The following is an 18,823-nucleotide window of genomic DNA, read 5'->3' as shown; positions in this document are numbered from 1 at the left end:
TAGGCTCTGTGGTTTAACCCACAGCGCCACCCGCGCCCCTCATTTTGCATGTTAATCCCCTGTAAATGGACGCCAGCCAGGACAGAGAGCAGCTCTCCAGTCTCTAAAGCAGAGGTCCAAAAACAGCTGTCCAACAACGCTGCAGCCAGAACGGGGTACCCATTCCAAGTGTTGACCATTCCAATGCATAAATCGGAACTGGGTAACCTGCGGCCCTCCAGATGTTCTGGACTATGATTCCTATCATCCCTGACCATTGAAAGAGGCTGATGGGAGTTGGAGTCCAACACCTGAAAGGCCACAGGTTCCCTATCCCTGCTGTAGATCCTGGGTATACCTTTTCAGTTTTATGCACTTAACTGATGACAGGTCCAAGTGGCTGCACACCTGACTGCTCTGCCTGGGCTATGATGAAACATTGTTAGCTGCCATTGAAGCCGACATGAATTTTGCCCAAGGCTTCAAAGTAACAGCAAAAGAAGGAAAGAAGAAAGCCAGTCTCCTACTCCTTATAAAACTTTTTTAAAAAGAATTCTATTTATATATACAGTGTACCTGTACCCTTCTCAGTGGTTCCAGGAAGCTAAACACTTTTGACAAACATTAAATAGATAAAATGAGTTGGCTGTCGCATGGTGTGTAATTTGCCTACATTTACCTGGCTGGAGGTGCCTCCTTCTTCCTCAGGCTGGCTCAAGGTAAATTCCTCCATAACAGGTTCGCGTGTGTTCATCACCTCCGTCATGCTGCAATTAGGAGAGGTTTGGATGAATTCCATACACAATTTAAAAATCTACATCGAGGGATGGCCAAATGTGTCAACGCTGGTTTCTTTCCGCCTCTCATTTTCCCAGTCTTAAGTTCAGCTTGCCACATTTCTACATCATTTCCCATTATATAAAAAAACCCAACAACTCACAAAAATAATTGCTTTTGCACATTTTGTTATGCAGCTCTCCCCAGTTTACACATAGTTGCAAGTACTTGCACCTAATGCATCATAACGCTGTATGCAAAATTTCCCCATGTATATACATTTTTCTAAACATTTTTTAAAAATACAAAATTTGGAGAGGTGAATATTTCAGGAACTGTGAAACTGATGGGTTCACATTAAAGTAAGAACGGAGTTGAATTTCCTGCCCCGATATACATACACATTACAAAACTCTGTGCCCCTTTATAATTTATATATCTATATTTACACTATACAAGTGAAGTAACCTTTGACACTCGAGGTGCATATTTTTGGATGCTACTCTATTCTTGAGGCTATAATTTGTTTCGAACTGTTAGTAATGTTGTACGTTCAACGGTTGTGTCCCACCCTTAGATCTCAGGGCGAAGAGTGAGCAATCAATCAATCAATCATCACCAGCAGAATAATAATAACTGTAGATCCATTTAATGGAACTGTGGGGGAAACTGTTCAGCACAGAATAAATACCTTGCAGCAATGCGATTGAACCGCCCTGCTCACAGCTCTGCCAGATGGTTGCTCCTCTGTCTGGGTTCTGTTATGCAAAGCTCTTTAAGAATCCTACCCTTATGAGGTATGCATGGAATTCATAGGCGCGCTGATGCTATTCTAGGGTGTTTTGAGGTTCTGCCCAACGGAACAGCCTGGAGCAATTGTTTCATGAAACAGGTGAACTGTCATTCTCTCCCCCCCCCCCCGGCCTCATTCACTTCATTACAAGGGAACACATTCGGGGTTAAGTTTGCCAACACCTGTCTCCTTCCCCACCTGCTCTGGCGCCCTTCCAGAAAGCGGTAATGACCTCAGTGAGACGTGAATTCTGGGCTAAGGACAATTGTACACAGTCGATGTGGACTTAATCTGAGTCAAGGTCAAGTCTATAAAAATGTTTTAGAAGTGTTGCTGATAGGCAATGTTCTGCCTTACCACGCCAAACATATTGTTATCGTCACCCACATTATTAGGGTCTCTTTTTTGTCCTCACCAGCCTTTTTCAACTGCTCCACCAACATATGACTTCAGCCCTATCCACCACCAATACGTGGCCCCAACAGATGACCCCCCCAAGGGAATGCAGCTGTCAACTCTTACGCTAGGAAAGAGATTACATGGACGATGCTTCTTTGAAACATATGCTTTTACTGTGTCCCACACTTACTAAGTTTCGGGAGAAAGTTCTGGACGCTTGTAAGATTTTCAGAGGTGAATATGCTCTTGAACTAGATACCCATTGTATGGAAATTGACAACGGGACAGAGAAAATGGATTCTACCACACCCTAACGGGATGGCATGCCAACATGGGCAACAAATGAGCAGACACCTTATAGACACAGACTTTCTTTGGATAAACACAATGCTATTTGGAATGAGTTGTCACATAATATATTAGGTTATCAAAAAGTATATGTGTATTAGGATAATAAGAACATACATATCGGTATATTAACGTATGGTAATGTAACACCATTGTTTCTTTTTTCATTCTCACTCACTTTCTTCTTTTTCTCACTCGGTCTTCTCATAGATGAAATTCTCTTAACAAAATATTAATAAAAATATTGAAATAAAAATAAATAAATCAAAGGTTCCCTTGCTGTAGCTGAACCTCGGGAGCAGAGGAGAACCAGGGGGAGGACTACCATTCCCCCTACGCCAGAGGTGGAGACCCTCTGCCTTCTGGGCTTTCCATTTGGCCTGTCAGGCCACTTTGCCCAAGTCACACCCACCTGCCCTACACCATAAGAACATAAGAAGAGCCCCCTGGATCAGGCCAATGGCCCACCCATCATCCTCGAGAGCCAGTGTGGTGTAGTGGTTAAGAGTGGTAGTCTCGGAATCTGGGGAACCGGGTTCGCGTCTCCGCTCCTCCACATGCAGCTGCTGGGTGACCTTGGGCCAGTCACACTTCTCTGAAGTCTCTCAGCCCCACTCACCTCACAGAGTGTTTGTTGTGGGGGAGGAAGGGAAAGGAGAATGTTAGCCGCTTTGAGACTCCTTAAAGGGAGTGAAAGGCAGGATATCAAATCCAAACTCCTCCTCCTCCTCCTCCTCTTCTTCTTCTTCTTTTCTCACAGTGGCCTACCAGATGCCTGTGGGAAACCCGTTAGCAGGACTTGAGCACAAGGGCGATTCTCCCCTCTTGTGGTTTCCAGCAGCGGTGTACCTTGGTAATACGGCACCCTGTGCAAGGCCAATATTTGGCACCCCCTAAGCCCCCTCTCTGCGGGATGCGGGTGGCGCTGTGGGTTAAACCACAGAGCCTAGGACTTGCCAATCAGAAGGTTGGCGGTTCGAATCCCCGCAACGGGGTGAACACCCGTGGTTCGGTCCCTGCTCCTGCCAACCTAGCAGTTTGAAAGCACGTCATAGTGCAAGTAGATAAACAGGTACCACTCCGGCGGGAAGGTAAACGGCGTTTCCATGCGCTGCTCTGGTTTGCCAGAAGCAGCTTAGTCATGCTGGCCACATGACCCGGAAGCTGTACACTGGCTCCCTTGGCCAATAAAGCGAGAGGCCTATGCAAAATGCTGGGCAAGATAAGAGCTCTGAAAGGAAGAAGAAGAAGAGTTTGGATTTTATATCCTGCTTTATCACTACCCTAAGGAGTCTCAAAGTGGCTAACAATCTCCTTTCCCTTCCTCCCCCACAACAGACACTCTGTGAGGTAAGTGAGGCAGAGAGATTTCAGAGAAGTGTGACTGGCCCAAGGTCACCCAGCACTGCATGTGGAGGAACGGGGAAGTGAACCCAGTTCACCAGATTACGAGTCCACTGCTCTTAACCACTACACCACACTGGCTCTCAAGGGTCTTCTGAAGACACGTGTGGGCAAAGAATAAAAATTAAAATAAATCACACTATGACAGGTGTCTGGCTCCACCCGCCTGTCAAATGCGGCCCACAAGGTGTGTGGGGGAGATAGCTACCTGGCCCTTTGGCCAGATTCATTCCTCCTCCTGCCCTACCCAAACCTTCAAGTTGTCCCTCATTCAGAACCAAAACAGCAGGCGTTCATGTGTATCCGTAATCATAAGAGTTACCAAGCCCCACAATTTTTACTCCCACCCTCCACCCACTCTCCTGAGCAATACTCTGCACTGGTGAGTTTCTAATGTGGGGGAAAATCATTTTGATTCCGAAGGCCAATGTTTTCAGGACAAATAATAATTACTGTCAAGCCTCGCGGGCTGCTCACCATGTTGATATGCATCCAGTTCATTGCCACGGACTCTGTGAAGCATATCATTAGGAGATTTAGGCCAAGGTGTCAGCAGGATGCTAATGATATCCAGCTCTACTTCTCTGTAACATCTGAATCAAGAGAGGCTGTGTGCATGTCCTAAGCTGGTGCCTGGATGCAATCATAGGTCTGATATGGGCTAATAAACTGGGCCTGAATCCTGATCATACGAGCTACCTTTTAGATCAGGAATAGGCAAACTCACCCCTCCAGATGTTTTGGGACTACAACTCCCATCACCCCTAGCTAACAGGACCAGTGGTCAGGGATGATGGGAATTGTAGTCCCGAAACATCCGGCGGGCTGAGTTTGCCTGTGCCTGCTATGGATAGTCAATTCCCAGGTCTGGAAACTGGATTGTACACTAATTCTAGATGGGGCTGAGCTGCCTGTAAAGGAGAAGGTGTGCTCTGAGATCCTTAACTGTCATTACAAGCCCAGGTGACCTCACAGCACCAACTGCCAACTTCAACCAACTACAATGATTTCTGGGCAGGGAGAGGGCCATGCATTATAGAACCATCTAGTACAACCCCTGGCAATGTGGGAATCTCAGCTCAAGCATCCATGACAGATGGCCATCCATTGGTAACTTCACAATTAAGATGACTGCAATGTACACGGACAAGAGGGCTTTTCCAGATCTCCTAACTCAGCTCTTTTAGTTGAAGATGCCCAAGGCTGAATCTGAACCTTCTACATCCAAAGCAAGTGTCCTGCCACTGAGCAATGGTTGTACCCCCAATTGGAGCACAGGGGTTATGTTTCAGGGGCCCGTGAGTATAAGTGAAATTACGTACAGTGAGGAGCACCCTCTAAACTGGTGTTTCTCAAACGTTTCCCGACCTTGTTTCCTTCCTGTGGCCCCCCGTCCTACCAGTAGAAAGGTAACTATTTAAATGTTTTGTTTGTAAATAGAACATGCTTTGTTTTTATATTTTTATAATTTATACAAAATACAATTACATAAAAATTTATACTTTTAAGTATTTCTCAGTCAATGTGACCCTTGATGACCAGAAACAAACTTTTTTATATCTGGTTCTATTGCTGTGAGGGATAACCGGAGATCACTTCTGTTCATTATGTTAAGGCGATTCCGTGTTAGGCTGAATAAATAAATTCACATGACTGAAACCTCATTCTCCCAAATACAAAATGCCATGAATGTTTTCTTTTCTTGGTCACTTCTCTCTTTTCTTCACTTCTCACTTTCCTCTAGTCTGTGGCCCCCTAATCTTGTGCTATGTGCCCCCCATTTACACAATTGTCACCTGTGCCCCCCTTAAGATATCCTGGGGGCTCCCAGGGGGCCATATGGCTCCTGGTTGAGAAATGCTGCTCTAAAGACCCTCCCTGCAACACACTCTCCAATCCAGACCAAAAATGTTGTTGTTTAGTCGTTCAGTCGTGTCCGACTCTTCGTGACCCCATGGACCAGAGAACGCCAGGCACTTCTGTCTTCCACTGCCACCCGCAGTTTGGTCAGATTCATGTTTGTAGCTTCGAGAACACTGTCTAACCATCTCGTCCTCTGTCGTCCTCTTCTCCTTGTGCCCTCCATCTTTCCCAACATCAGGGTCTTTTCCAGTGAGTCTTGTCTTCTCATGAGGTGGCCAAAGTATTGGAGCCTCAGCTTCACGATCTGTCCTTCCAGTGAGCACTCAGGGCTGATTTCCTTAAGAATGGATGCGTTTGATCTTCTTGCAGTCCATGGGACTCTCAAGAGTCTCCTCCAGCACCATAATTCAAAAGCGTCAATTCTTCGGCGATCAGCCTTCTAGACCAAAAATACTATATCCAAAAATATCCACAACTAGAATTAAAGCTCTGGGGCTAGGAGGATGGAGGACAGGCAAGAAAGCAGCTGCTGGACTGCCACGCACGTCAGCTGTTAGGCGGGGAGGCTGAGCAGCTGAAACAAGACTTGCTGCACCTCCAGTCTCTTTGGGACTTACTCCTGCCTCATTGATGTCCTCTTCCGGCCCTTAGGATGGTCTCCTTGCAAGCCACGAGGACCGTCCAGCTCTCTCCCACCATTTCCGAGTTTAATTATCTCCCATTGCCGTGCATATGTGCTACATCGTGTGAGTCTAGCAAGCGTAAGTGGAGAATCGCCTGTACCATTTTTAAACACAGGCCTAAAAACATCCACGAACCTCTAAGCCAGATGCAGCCTATCTGCAATGTATGGCGGATCTCCAGTGTCTCGAAAAGTCTCCTGCATTGCCAAGTATCAAGAGACTGCAGAAATAAAAGGGCCCACCCCCCAAAAAGAAGAGGAGGAGGAGGAAGGGGGAAGAAATTGAGATGCAATACATCGCTGGCAAACTGCGTTCACTTGTCTGGGACACTGCGACAAGGGGCAACGCCACTGGGAGTAAGTTAGTACTGCTTTAAGGAGGAGGCACTAACTTTCCAAGGGCGAAAAACCTCATGAGCAGACTAGATCGGGGGGCTGTAATGAGATGCTACTGGCATCCCAGCTGCTCGCCACGGGACCTATCCCTCAAGAAACAGCTGCTGCAGACATGCCCAGAATTAGGAAAGACAAATGGCTCCGTCTGGGAGGGGGCAAGCGGAGAATGTTGCATGCCACAGCCACAACAGATGCCTGAATGAATCAGCTTCTGTGCTGATTAAATTAGACCATTCTCCTCTCTCTTCCCTGCTTCCGTTGCACGTAAAGGGGGGATTTTGTGGCGCAAGATGGCAGGACTGGTTATACTTTATGCCATTCTGGGGCGGGGGGACAGAAAACCAGAAACATGGCAGAGGATCAGGTTTGATCTAGGAGGAATTAAAAACGGCTCACGAACTCCACACAGAAGTGCTTGCCCGAGGGAAGAGGCGAGGTGGGCAAGGAGCGCGGGAGTAGATAATGCCGCCTGCAAGAGCAGCAAGGCTTAAATATCGAGGTATCTCCTGAAAAATACTCCGCAGAAATACTGCTAATGGGGAGGGATTGCACCTGCCCATTCATTCAGTTGCAAGATAACAAATGGGCTCCGGGCTAAGAATTCTTTATAGCTGACTGTCAGTCACCAGGAGATTCAAAATCCCTGAGGATGGGGAGGCACGCAGGGACTGAAGCCACTGTCCTAGACTGAGGTCAAACCATAAGATGCCTCCCTTATAGTCCACAAGGGAGATGGGAAGCAGTGGGGGGAGAGCTCTCGGACAACTGGCAGAATAAAAAATGATGCGCACAGGATGCTTGGGAGCTGGCGGTTTCTGGCTAGTGTGGTCTCCAGGAAATCCAGATTGTTGCAACTTGGCACTGCGGCTTGGGGGGAAACATTGGCAGGGAGAATTTAATTGCTTCGGGAGCAGAGAAATGTGGTGTGCATAGCAGCGTGTAGTAATGTGAGGGCTGAATTTTCAAAACCAAAGATTTTAAAATAAATAAATGATTTAAATATGTAAGGTGTTGGTCTTCCTGACCACTGATGTCAGGGGTAAAGGTAAGGTAAGGTGAAGGACCCCTGGACCGGTTAAGTCCAGTCAAAGGCGACTATGGGGTTGCGGTGCTCATCTTGCTTTCAGGCCGAGGGAGCCGGCATTTGTCCACAGACAGCTTTCCGGGTCATGTGGCCAGCATGACTAAAGAAGAAGAAGAAGAAGAAGAGTTTGGACGTCATATCCCGCATTATCACTACCCGAAGGAGTCTCAAAGCGGCTAACATTCTCCTTTCCCTTCCTTCCCCACAACAAGCACCCTGTGAGGTGAGTGGGGCTGAGAGACTTCAAAGAAGTGTGACTGGCCCAAGGTCACCCAGCAGCTGCATGTGGAGGAGCGGAGACGCGAACCCGGTTCACCAGATTACGAGTCCACCGCTCTTAACCACTACACCACACTGGCTCTCTGCTTGTGGCACAACGGAACACCATGACAGAAACCAGAGTGCATGGAAACGCCGTTTACCTTCCCGTCGCAGTGGTACCTATTTATCTACTTGCACTGGTGTGCTTTCGAACTGCTAGGTTGGCAGGAGCTGGGACAGAGCAACGGGAGCTCACTCTGTTGCGGGGTTTCAAACCACCAACACTCCGTTGGCAAGCCCAAGAAGTTTGGTGGATTAGACCACAGCGCCATCCAATGTCAGGGGTGGATCTGTAGCGACTCCACAGTGACAAATGCCACTCCGCAGATGTGCAACGGACATCTTTCCTTTGTCGTCTTTTTAACATGTTGCAAGGATGGCTTTCAAAATCAGGGCCCAGGATTGAATTCCGGCAAACAAGAGCCCCAGCTGCACATGGAAAGCAAAGGTTTAAAATATGGTGGCATTTCTGGAAGCTACTTTGGAAGGGCTGTGGCTCAGTGGTAGAGGATATGCTTTGCCTGCGCAAAGTCACGGGGTCAGTCTTAAAGAGCCACTCTCTCAGTGGTTTGGTTCGCACAGCAGACTAAGCCAAACATCAGCTTAGCAAGACTGTGCAAGCTCCTCAGTGGTCTTCTTTTGCTGCCATGCCACACTAAACCAAGGTTTGTTTTAGTGTGCCATCCCAACTGAGGCTCGTGGTGAAGCTCTCTCCTCATCGACCATGAGTTGTAACAAACCTGGCTGGTTCTAATTTTCTCTCCGCAATTGCTGCAGCAGGCATCAAAAACGTGTGCTGAATAGTCTGCCTTTGGGGGGGGGGACTACAGAGAAAATCATGAATATATACAGGCTACCCCTATTTTGTGCCCATTCAAAGAATGTGCAGCCATGCACAAGTAGGCTGTGGGCCATTTTCGGACCTGGAAGAGGGAGGAATGGGGGTGGAACAGGGGCAGGGTATGGGCACAGTGGGGCAGACTTAAGCATGCTCTGCTGACATGCACAATCACCCAGAATGCAACCCCCATGCAAAGCAGAGGTTGCCTGTATGCAGTGCTTTTTTCCTGGGGGTACGCAGGGGTACGCATACCCCTAAACATTTTGTGAATCTTTGTGCTTTTGTCCATTTACTGTATTTATTTTTCCCGATTTGAACTATAAAATGGTGATTTTCTTGAGTTAAAATGAGAGTACCCCTGGTTCCTCATATAGAACCTGGTTCCTCATATAGAAGCTGGCAGCATAATGTTGACCATGCTTCTTTCAGGCATATGTCCTGCTGTGTCCTGTAGTGCCTTCTTTTAGGTCAATAATTACTCTTCTTGTAAACTTTAGTTTACAAGAAATCCTTGATCTTCGCGGATGTTCCCACACTTTTAAATTATATTCCTGCGATGTGAGGACTAACAGATGGGCAACAGAAGTGAATCCTGAGAGCCCTTATGGCTTCAAAGAGACTTACACTTCAAGGCTGGAAGGATAAACACTCCCCATCCATTTCTCAGTAGACTGAAAATCTCACTGCCCTTTCTGCATCTTGTAATAGCCAATATCTGGATTTCAATTTGGACGTATGGACCGCTTATACGAAGTCAGGAATGACAGATTATTTATATTGTTAATGTCAGCTGATGATGTTTTCATTTTTTGATGTTTCATATTTGTAATAATAATAATAATAATAATAATAATAATAATAATAATAATGCATATGCTAGCACCACTTGATCCATCATGGTTTGAAGGTTGATGGCATTATGCAGAAATAGCCCATGTTCCTGTCCTTTCTAGGGTTGCCATATTTTAAAAAGTGAAAATCCAGACAGAAAAGTCATTGAGCTTTTTTCCCTACAAAATCTCCCCCATTCCCAAATATAGTTTTTACCAATGTCACCCAAAAAAAATATCAAAAAATCAACACTTCCGATATGGGTCTGGTTTTCCCATACATTTTTGCCACTTTTCGAAAATTTCGCCCAGATGCCATTTTCGACAGATGAATCTCAGCTATATCCAGGAAATCCCAGATGTGTGGCAGCCCTAGTCCTTTCTGGACTGTACCACTTTGGCACAGGAAGTGAATGGTTCAGCTCCCCACAATAAAACAGTGCATGTGAAAAGGTTGCATATTGGCAGTGCAGTTAGAAGAAGACAATTCGGGGGGGGGCAGGTTTCAGGGTTCATATTATTTTTTATTCTCACAACAAAGTGCATAAGGCAGGTTAAGCTGAGGAAGAGGCTGTGTTCGGACTGTGTGCCAAACCATAGTTTCTAAAAACAAACCATTGGCTCACACTATGAAAGGGAGTAGTGAGGCCTACCTCAGTCAAGGGCCTACCTCAGTCAGGGTTCCACGATCCAGGGAAGCCTGCAAAGGACAAAGGAAATGTGCCACCTCAGACAGTCACGCCAATTCATGGATGGCAGAGGAAGAGCTGAGGGGTCAACCATAGGACCAAGGCAAAAAGCACAGCCCCACAGGTCTCTTCTGCTAACTTTGCCTATTTGCATGAGAAGAGAGTGATTTTCTGCTTTTGTGTATGGCTTATCCAACCTTAATTAATGTTTCTGGTCTAAGGCACGGTGAAATGGAAGTCAGTTTTGGTTCTGAAATCTCTTTATTAAGCTTCCTGTAACTGGCAATATCACCGAAGAATTGATGCTTTTGAATTATGGTGCTGGAGGAGACTCCTGAGAGTCCCATGGACTGCAAGAAGATCAAACCTCTCCATTCTGAAGGAAATCAGCCCTGAGTGCTCACTGGAAGGACAGATCCTGAAGCTGAGGCTTCAATACTTTGGCCACCTCGTGAGAAGAGAAGACTCCCTGGAAAAGACCCTGATGTTGGGAAAGATTGAGGGCACTAGGAGAAGGGGACGACAGAGGATGAGATGGTTGGACAATGTTCTCGAAGCTACCAGCATGAGTTTGACCAAACTGCGGGAGGCAGTGGAAGACAGGAGTGTCTAGCGTGCTCTGGTCCATGGGGTCACGAAGAGTCGGACACGTCTAAACGACTAAACAACAACAACAAACTGGCAACAAAGAGACAGAAACCTAAGAATTAGAGAAAATTTAAACAGATATTCTGAAATCATCATTAAGTGCTGTCAGAAGGCCACCAAACTTCATCCATAATGAACTCAGTCAATATGAGATGATTCGCTAGATGTAAAATTAATCTTTCACCCAGGCCGCATTTCACTGTCCAATGTTGTGCAAATTTCTTCCTGTCTTTGTCTAAAATTTTAAACACTAATTGCTCATGCACAATAAAACATTTCCCATTTTAATGGCACTTTTTACCATCTCTCACATTACTATTAAATGCTAAAATTGCCAGTAATAAATAGTAGCCATAGCAATGGAAATGAAAACAATAAATAGTGCCTAATGAAGCAAAGGACTGAGTTCTCCTTCGATGGATGAGCTGCTCATATGCAGCCTTTATTGTCTTCTAGCAGGGAACTTTTGGGACATTTTTACTTACCTGAGACTAGTTAAACTGGAATGCAAAAATATTTTTTATAACTGATTTTTTCTTTCTTTTGGTGAGGGGGGGGGGTCACTTTGGAAGAGGAGCTTTGGAAAGGTCAGCAGTGGGCCTGGCGAGGTTTCTGCACTCCTTAGCCATGTGTAGCTTCAGATGTTAAAACAGGACACCTCCCTCCATGGCACAGACCTGGATTTAAACCCATGGATCTGCTGCCATTGAGCCTTGTCCGGAAAGGAAAAATGGTTGCTATGCTATTCAGTGAAAGCAAGTATCTTCAAAGTCTTCTAGCACGGACCTGTGGTCTTGTTCAGAATATGCGCTTGGTAGACAGCTCTCACTTGGGAAGTGAAACTATCCCATATAGTTACATAAGAACATAATGTAAGAACATAAGAACAGCCTGCAGAGTCAGGTCAATAGCCCATGAAGTCCAGCACCCTGGTCTCACAGTAGTCAACCAGGAAACAAGCGAGCAGAACTTGAGCACAAGAGCAACACTCTCCCCTCCTGTCATTTCCAGCAACCAATGTTCAGAAGCATTGGTGCCTCCAGCACTGGAGGTAGAGTAAAAGGTAAGAAAGGTAAAGGTAAAGGACCCCTGGACGGTTAAGTCCAGTCAAAGGCAACTATGAGGTGTGTGGCGCTCATCTCACTCTCAGGCTGAAGGAGCTGGCGTTTGTCCACAAACAGCTTTTCCGGGTCATGTGGCCAGCAAGACTAAACCGCTTCTGGTGCACGGAGGACCGTGACGAGTGCCAGAGCACATGGAAATTCCGTTTACCTTCCCGCCGCAGCGGTACCTATTTATCTACTTGCACTGGTGTGCTTTTGAACTGCTAGGTTGGCAGGAGCTAGGAGAGAGCAACAGGAGCTCACTCCGTTGCGGGGTTTCGAACCGCTGACCTTCCGATCAGCAAACCCAAGAGGCTCAGTGGTTTAGACCACAGCGTCATAGGTAGAATTTGGTCATCTTGGCTAGTAGCCATCCATAGCCCTTTCCTCCATGAATTTGTCTAATCCTTGGTAGTTTGTTGAAGCTACCAAGTGTTTGCACAATAACATAGATAGATGCAGCTTTCTTGTTCTGCCAGTGAACCATCTATGGCCACCCGTGGTCTTCTGTCATGGATGCTTTAGCTGAGATTCCTGCATTGCAGGAAGTTGGACTAGATGAACCTTGGCGATGCCTTCCAACTCTATGATTCTATGATTCTGCGACCCCACAAAGGCGCTATTTCTTTTCTATGAGAAGGAGCTGGGACGTGGGAGGCGCTGTGGGTTAAACCACAGAGCCTAGGACTTGCCGATCAGAAGGTTGGCGGTTCGAATCCCTGCGACGGGGTGAGCTCCCGTTGCTCGGTCCCTGCTCCTGCCAACCTAGCAGTTCGAAAGCACGTCAAAGTGCAAGTAGATAAATAGGTACTGCTCTGGCGGGAAGGTAAACAGTGTTTCCACGCGCTGCTCTGGTTCGCCAGAAGCGGCTTAGTCATGCTGGCCACATGACCTGGAAGCTGTACGCCGGCTCCCTCAGCCAGTAAAGCGAGATGAATGCCGCAACCCCAAAGTCGGTCACGACTGGACCTAATGGCCAGGGGTCCCTTTACCCTTTACCTTTTATGAAAAGGAGCTAAGTTTGCAACTGGGTACAAATGCTCTCAAGAGTGCAGTCTGCCAGGAGGACACATGATCTAATTTTGAGAATTTAAACCACACATGAAGCAGTTTTGGGGGGGGGTTGTTTTTTAAAAAATTAATATTATTTTTTTACAAAAACAGGAAGAGGAGGTTGAGCACATGCTAACAGCCACAGCATCTGAGCATAAATATCACATTTACCTTCCAAGCACATGAATGGATGCTGTCTCCAGAAAAACCTATGCCTGCTGCCAATGTTCGCTTTGGGGAGGAAGTGTTTGTGCAAAGTGCGTCAAACACTCGACGTATCTGAAAATGACAACCTTGGAGTGAATCAGAGGATGTAGCGAAAGTGAGGAAGCTTGGAGAAATGGCAAGGAAGGATGAGTGTGACGAACGTGATGGACAGGGAGAGAAGAAAGTCCTGTGTTGGAAGTTTCATACAATTCCAACGCCAAGAAGAAAACCAAATGCCAGTTCCGGTGTAAAAATTTGCTGGGACCAACCAACTCTCCTTTCTTGAGTAGAAATGATATCGTCACCTTATCTTTGTGAAGGCTTACCTGGCAAAGCTATTTTGGGTGATGCTGAGTAGTCTGCAATACCTGGGGTGTCTCCACCCAAAAGCTGAATCATCATAGGGAGGTAAGAAGCTACCTATGGTGAAAAAGTGGCCTCGGCCCAATATACCTGAAGGAGCATCTCCACCCCCATTGTTCAGCCCAGACGCTGAGGTCCAGCACCTAGGGTCTTCTAGCGGTTCCCTCACTGCGAGAAGTGAGGTTACAGGGAACCAGGCAGAGGGCCTTTTCGGTAGTGGCGCCTGCCCTGTGGAACACCCTCCCATCAGATTTCAAGGAAACAAACAACTATACTGGGTCTAAGATGGGAGTCTCTCCCAGACTTACCAGGAGATGTCATGGATCAAACCTGGGACACTGCTAAAATGAAGTGAGTTTCAGGTAACAAGGAATAAGGTGCTGGTTGGTGTATGTACAAGAGGTTCAAGACTCCGCTCAATTCTGTTAATCCATTTCCTGGGCTCAGAACTTTTAAGTTCTTAAGTGTATGGCTTTTGCAACAGACTCGAGCTGGCGGATTTGGAGATTCTGGTTGAAAGAAAATGAAGTCCATCTCACAAGGCCTAAACAATTCCCACCCCTGATCTAAACAATTATTAAAACGGACAAGGATAGCCCCCCTTGCCAAAAGCACATACTAAATTGGAACAAAATGAAATAACACCAGTAGCTAGGAAACTGAACCGATAAGACAAAGCAAGCAAAGAACAGAATGGTTTTTTTTTTATTAAAAAAAAGACAATGCAGTAAATCAAATTAATTCCACCCCCCAAAAAACAACTTTGAGTAAGCAAGACAGACTTTGCCTGGAGCCTAAAAGATAAGAAAGAAGGTGTGAGATTACCCTTTCAGTGGGTGGGTAGTTCTCAAGCATTAAACATTGCTTACTTGGTAGATACTCCTACTTTTAATTTTTCAATATTCCACATCGATCTCCCAGCCCATGGATATAAATATGGTTCTCTAACCCCAGCAGGCTGGGAGTTACAGATGGAAGTGGACGGCAGGTGACAACGGGTTTGGCATCCCTCCTCCCACCGGCTGTGTCTCCCCTCTGTGATAGGAATTTTATGGTATTAGATATATGGTAATGTTCATAACTGCACATACACAGATCAACACAGGAAGACCAACCTGGAACCATTTTGATTCCTAAACTGACCAAATCCTTTCTCTGCAAGGTTAAACTGGAAAAGCCTCCCCATTGTCTCTTTCCTCACAAATCTTGTCTCAAGGATATGTCTGTTTGAATAAGGTGTGAGCCTGTGACCTGGCCCAGGAAATAAGTATTTTACCACTACAAAAGAATGGCCAGGCACCCCAGGCAATCCAATCAAGTAACTTGCCAGACAGGAGATAAACTGTGCCAAGGAGAAAAACAACATTTAAATTTCTGATGTAGGTGGGATGTATCTGAGGGGTGGTCTTAGGTTACACCCCTTCTGTGATGTATGCATAATGTTTCTGGGGGTGGTCTTGATCTACAGGATGGGAATTTCAAAGTCTTTATAAGCCCTTGCACAGCAATTTTGGGGGTCCTCTTCCTCTCCTGTGTGTGAGGGGAGTACCCTGTTGCAACAGATCAATAAAGATCAAGCTTACTAGCTGCTTTGCTTCTCAATATTCTCTGGTTGGCCTCTGTTATTTTCTCCTACCAATAGGGAACCTATGTAAGGACTCTATATGGGCTCTTGGATACCCCATAAGGGAAAAGGGCATATTTTTATTTACAACACCTCCAAGTCACCCCTGGTGCTGCTTCCCCTCATAGCCTTTCCAGCCCAGGTTCCCTCACACGAGGGCCACAGAACAGCTTATCGCTGCCACATGGGTACTGAATAAGCCCAGTTTTATTTCCCCCTTGTAGAATTACAGCAGGGCCTTGCTTCTTCGAAGTCCCCGCATTCTGAAAAGTACGTGAAAAGCCGCAGTCATGAAAGCTGCTCAGCACACACGCTCTGCTTCTCCCCACCCCCAAGGAATCCTTTGCCAAAAGTATTTTTATGCCAGCCACAGCTATTTCCTCAGACGCAGAAAAGGCGTTTTCGCCAAAGTGAATAGCAGCAGTTTGCGCGCTGCGTGTCCTCCGGTGACTTGGATCCCAGCCCAAGCGATTAAACAAACCTTCTTGTTTAGGAACCCCTTCTTTTGCCAGGATTCATAATAGCAGATTAACGACACACTGATTTCATTCAAAGAGGGTGATTAGGCAAAATTGTCCCTTGTCTTCTAATGCCTATTCCTTGACCAAGCCCCGGGCCCATTAGCGTGAGAGAGAGAGAGAGCACACACACAGGCAGCATTCGGGTTGTGCGAGTGCACAGCAATTACCTCTGTGTTTCCAAGCTAATATTAATAATCCTGTTCCTCCTAACACAACCCCCCCCCCCCGCCACCGCCCCCAACTCACTTCCAGAATTCGGCTGAAAGCTCCAGGCAATTTCACCCAATTATCAAATCAAAGACGATGACATCTTTCCTCCTTGTGAAATTCATCACCCAGTTCAAGTTGCTTACATCTGTTTTGAAAATGAGACCAGGGACAGTAGCCCTGGGAGAAAGCTTTCTGCTCATGATATCAGCACCCGCCAAAATTCTGCCTAGTCCAGTTGACCTCATGTTGCTCTGTGAAAAGGCAAGCAGTTACAAAAGCTGCTATTGTGCATGGTACAATCTATCTGGATGAGAATACGTAAGAACATAGGAACCTTCTCCATGAAGCCAGTAGTCCATGCAGCAACTTCCTGTTTTCACAGTGGTCAACCAGAGGTCTATGGGAATTCCACAAACAGGACCTGATTTGTGGTTCCCAGAGACTGGCGTTCACCCATGGTAGAACATGGTCATTGCGACTAGCAGCCACTGATATCATTATCCCCCATTAATCAGCTTTTAAAGGATGATACCTGAAGGAGTGTCTCCACCCCCATCGTTCAGCCCGGACACTGAGGTCCAGCACCGAGGGCCTTCTGGTGGTTCCCTTACCATGAGAAGTGAGGAAACATGGAACCAGACAGGGGGCCTTCTTGGTAGTATCACAGACCCCATGGAACACTCTCCCATCAGATGTCAAACAGATAAATAACTATATGACTTTTAGAAGGCAGCCCTGTATAGGGAAGTTTTTGATGCTTGATCTTTTGCTGTGTTTGATGTTTTCATTTGTTGGAAGCTGCCCAGAGTGGTTGCGGCAACCAAGTCAGATGGGTGGTATAAAATTATTATTATTATTATTGCCATCCAAGTTGGTGATAACCACTACGTTCTGTGGGAGTGAATTCCATAAACCAGGCGTTTTGGTGTTCAACATTTTGGTGCTGACCTTTAAAAGCCCTAAATGGCCTTGGCCCAGTATAACTGAAGGAGTATACACCGCCATCGTTCAGCCTGGACACTGAGGTCCAGCTCCGAGGGCCTTTTGGCGGTTCCCTCCCTGCGAGAAGTGAGGTTAGAGGGAGCCAAGCAGAGGGCCTTCTCAGTAGTGGCGCCCGCCCTGTGGAACGCCCTCCCATCTGATGTCAAGGAAATAAACAACTATCTGCCAAGTCTTAATTGTCTTATTTGTCTTTTGTCGCAGGCATTCACCCCATTTGTTTCCCACCCTACTGTCAAGGATCTGAAAGCAGCATTCATGTGTTACCTCATTTCACCCTTACGCCAGTTTTTTATGGTAGGATAGACTGAATAGCCAAAGGTCTCCCCATCAGCTTCATAGCCGAGTGTGGATATGAATTCAGGCCTCTCTAATCCCCATAGAGGCTCTTGCAGTACAAGTGCTGAATTAGTCTGTTCTCTGGCTCACTCTGATCCAGTGTGGTGATCCTTATCTGCTGTGTGCTGAGTGCTTCTCTGTGGTTACTCTCTCAGGAGGGATGGGTGGGCAGATATGAACATTTAGCACTTCGGAAGGTTCCTGAAACCAACGGTGGCAATGATATAAAATGTGTAAAATTATTCTCCGAACACGACCCAGCAGAGATAAATTCTCCCTCGTGTGGGGGATCCTGCTTAAAACCTCCCACTCCTTTTTGGATTCAAATCTCTTCTCTCTTCCTCCCTTCTCTCTCCTAAGCAACTGGGGAAAGCGAGGAATGTCAGGGACTACAAATTAGAGAGTTGTTTTCTATTCTCTGTTTCCAGAAGCCGCTCTTGTCTCCTCCCACCCACGCTGTGCTTGAGTTCCCCCTGGTTTCTATACGGCCGGAGATACCTTCCTCCACACAGATGTGTAGATTAGCTCTAATGATGTTGGTTTTATCTCCAAAAGCCAAGGAGATAAAGCAACTTATTGATGTGAAGATTCAGACGTCTCCGAACGGAGCACACTGCATGTTCTAGAGAGCGAAAGGAAGTGGGAGGCTGCTCTTTCTGGATAATATGGGGGGGGGATCCTACAAATCTTCAGGGGGTTGGAAAATGCCTTTAATAGACAAAGCCATCTCTTTCCGCAGTAGAGAAAACAGAAGAGGCTTTCTACAGCACACTTTGTAAATACAAATATAAATGCCACATGTATTTCCAAGGGCATGTACACACTGGGTGGTGTGCGTTCAAGTGCTGGATGCAAGGCACCTTTTTGGGGTGCTGTACATCTCCATGTCCCCCCTGTCCCCAACTATTTGTTGAAGTGAATTCTGCTGGAAGGGTTACAAAATCTATTCCCCGGGATATCTCAGTCGGCAGAGCATGAGACTCTTAATCTGAAGGTTGTGGGTTGCGGTTCGAATCCCCGCAACGGAGTGAGCTGCCATTGCTCTGTCCCAGCTCCTGCCAACCTAGCAGTTTGAAAGCATGCCAGTGCAAGTAGATAAATAGATACTGCTGCGGAGGGGAAGGTAAATGGTGTTTCTGTGCGTTCTGGTTTCTGTCACGGTGTTCCATTGTGCCAGAAGCGGTTTAGTCATGCTGGCCACATGACCCGGAAAGCTGTCTATGGACAAACACCGGTTCCCTCAGCCTGAAAGCGAGGTGAGCACAGCAACCCTGTAGTCACCTTTGACTGGACTTAACCGTCCAGGGGTCCTTTACCTTTACCTGCACTTCCCAAACGCTTGATAGCTAC

General features: G+C 46.5%; 1 protein-coding gene and 1 long non-coding RNA gene across 3 annotated transcripts in view; one reads left to right on the top strand and one right to left on the bottom strand.

Annotated features, from left to right (window-relative positions):
• Positions 1 to 18,823, bottom strand: part of LBHD2 (LBH domain containing 2) — a 53,304-nt gene that overhangs the window by 7,228 nt on the left and 27,253 nt on the right. The window contains exons 1-2 of one of the 2 annotated variants that reach the window (XM_083440670.1): positions 1,448 to 1,561; positions 659 to 746 (exon numbers count right to left, since the gene is read on the bottom strand). In XM_083440670.1, coding sequence (XP_083296796.1) covers positions 659 to 745 — 87 coding nt within the window. In that variant the 5' untranslated portion in view covers position 746; positions 1,448 to 1,561. Of the gene's footprint in view, positions 1 to 658; positions 747 to 1,447; positions 1,562 to 18,823 lie in introns of those variants that run through there. The other variant, XM_083440671.1, reaches the window with a different exon arrangement.
• LOC310677732 lies at positions 1,655 to 2,432 on the top strand. Its single transcript, XR_014511387.1, has 2 exons — positions 1,655 to 1,850; positions 1,968 to 2,432. It is a non-coding gene; the product is annotated as an uncharacterized lncRNA (long non-coding RNA).

This window comes from Podarcis tiliguerta (genome assembly GCF_965153285.1).
Source record: "Podarcis tiliguerta genome assembly, chromosome: 1".
In the NCBI taxonomy this organism is placed as follows: domain Eukaryota; kingdom Metazoa; phylum Chordata; class Lepidosauria; order Squamata; family Lacertidae; genus Podarcis; species Podarcis tiliguerta.
Note: the sequence above shows the minus strand (reverse complement) of the source record. Positions and strands in the feature narration are given on the sequence as shown.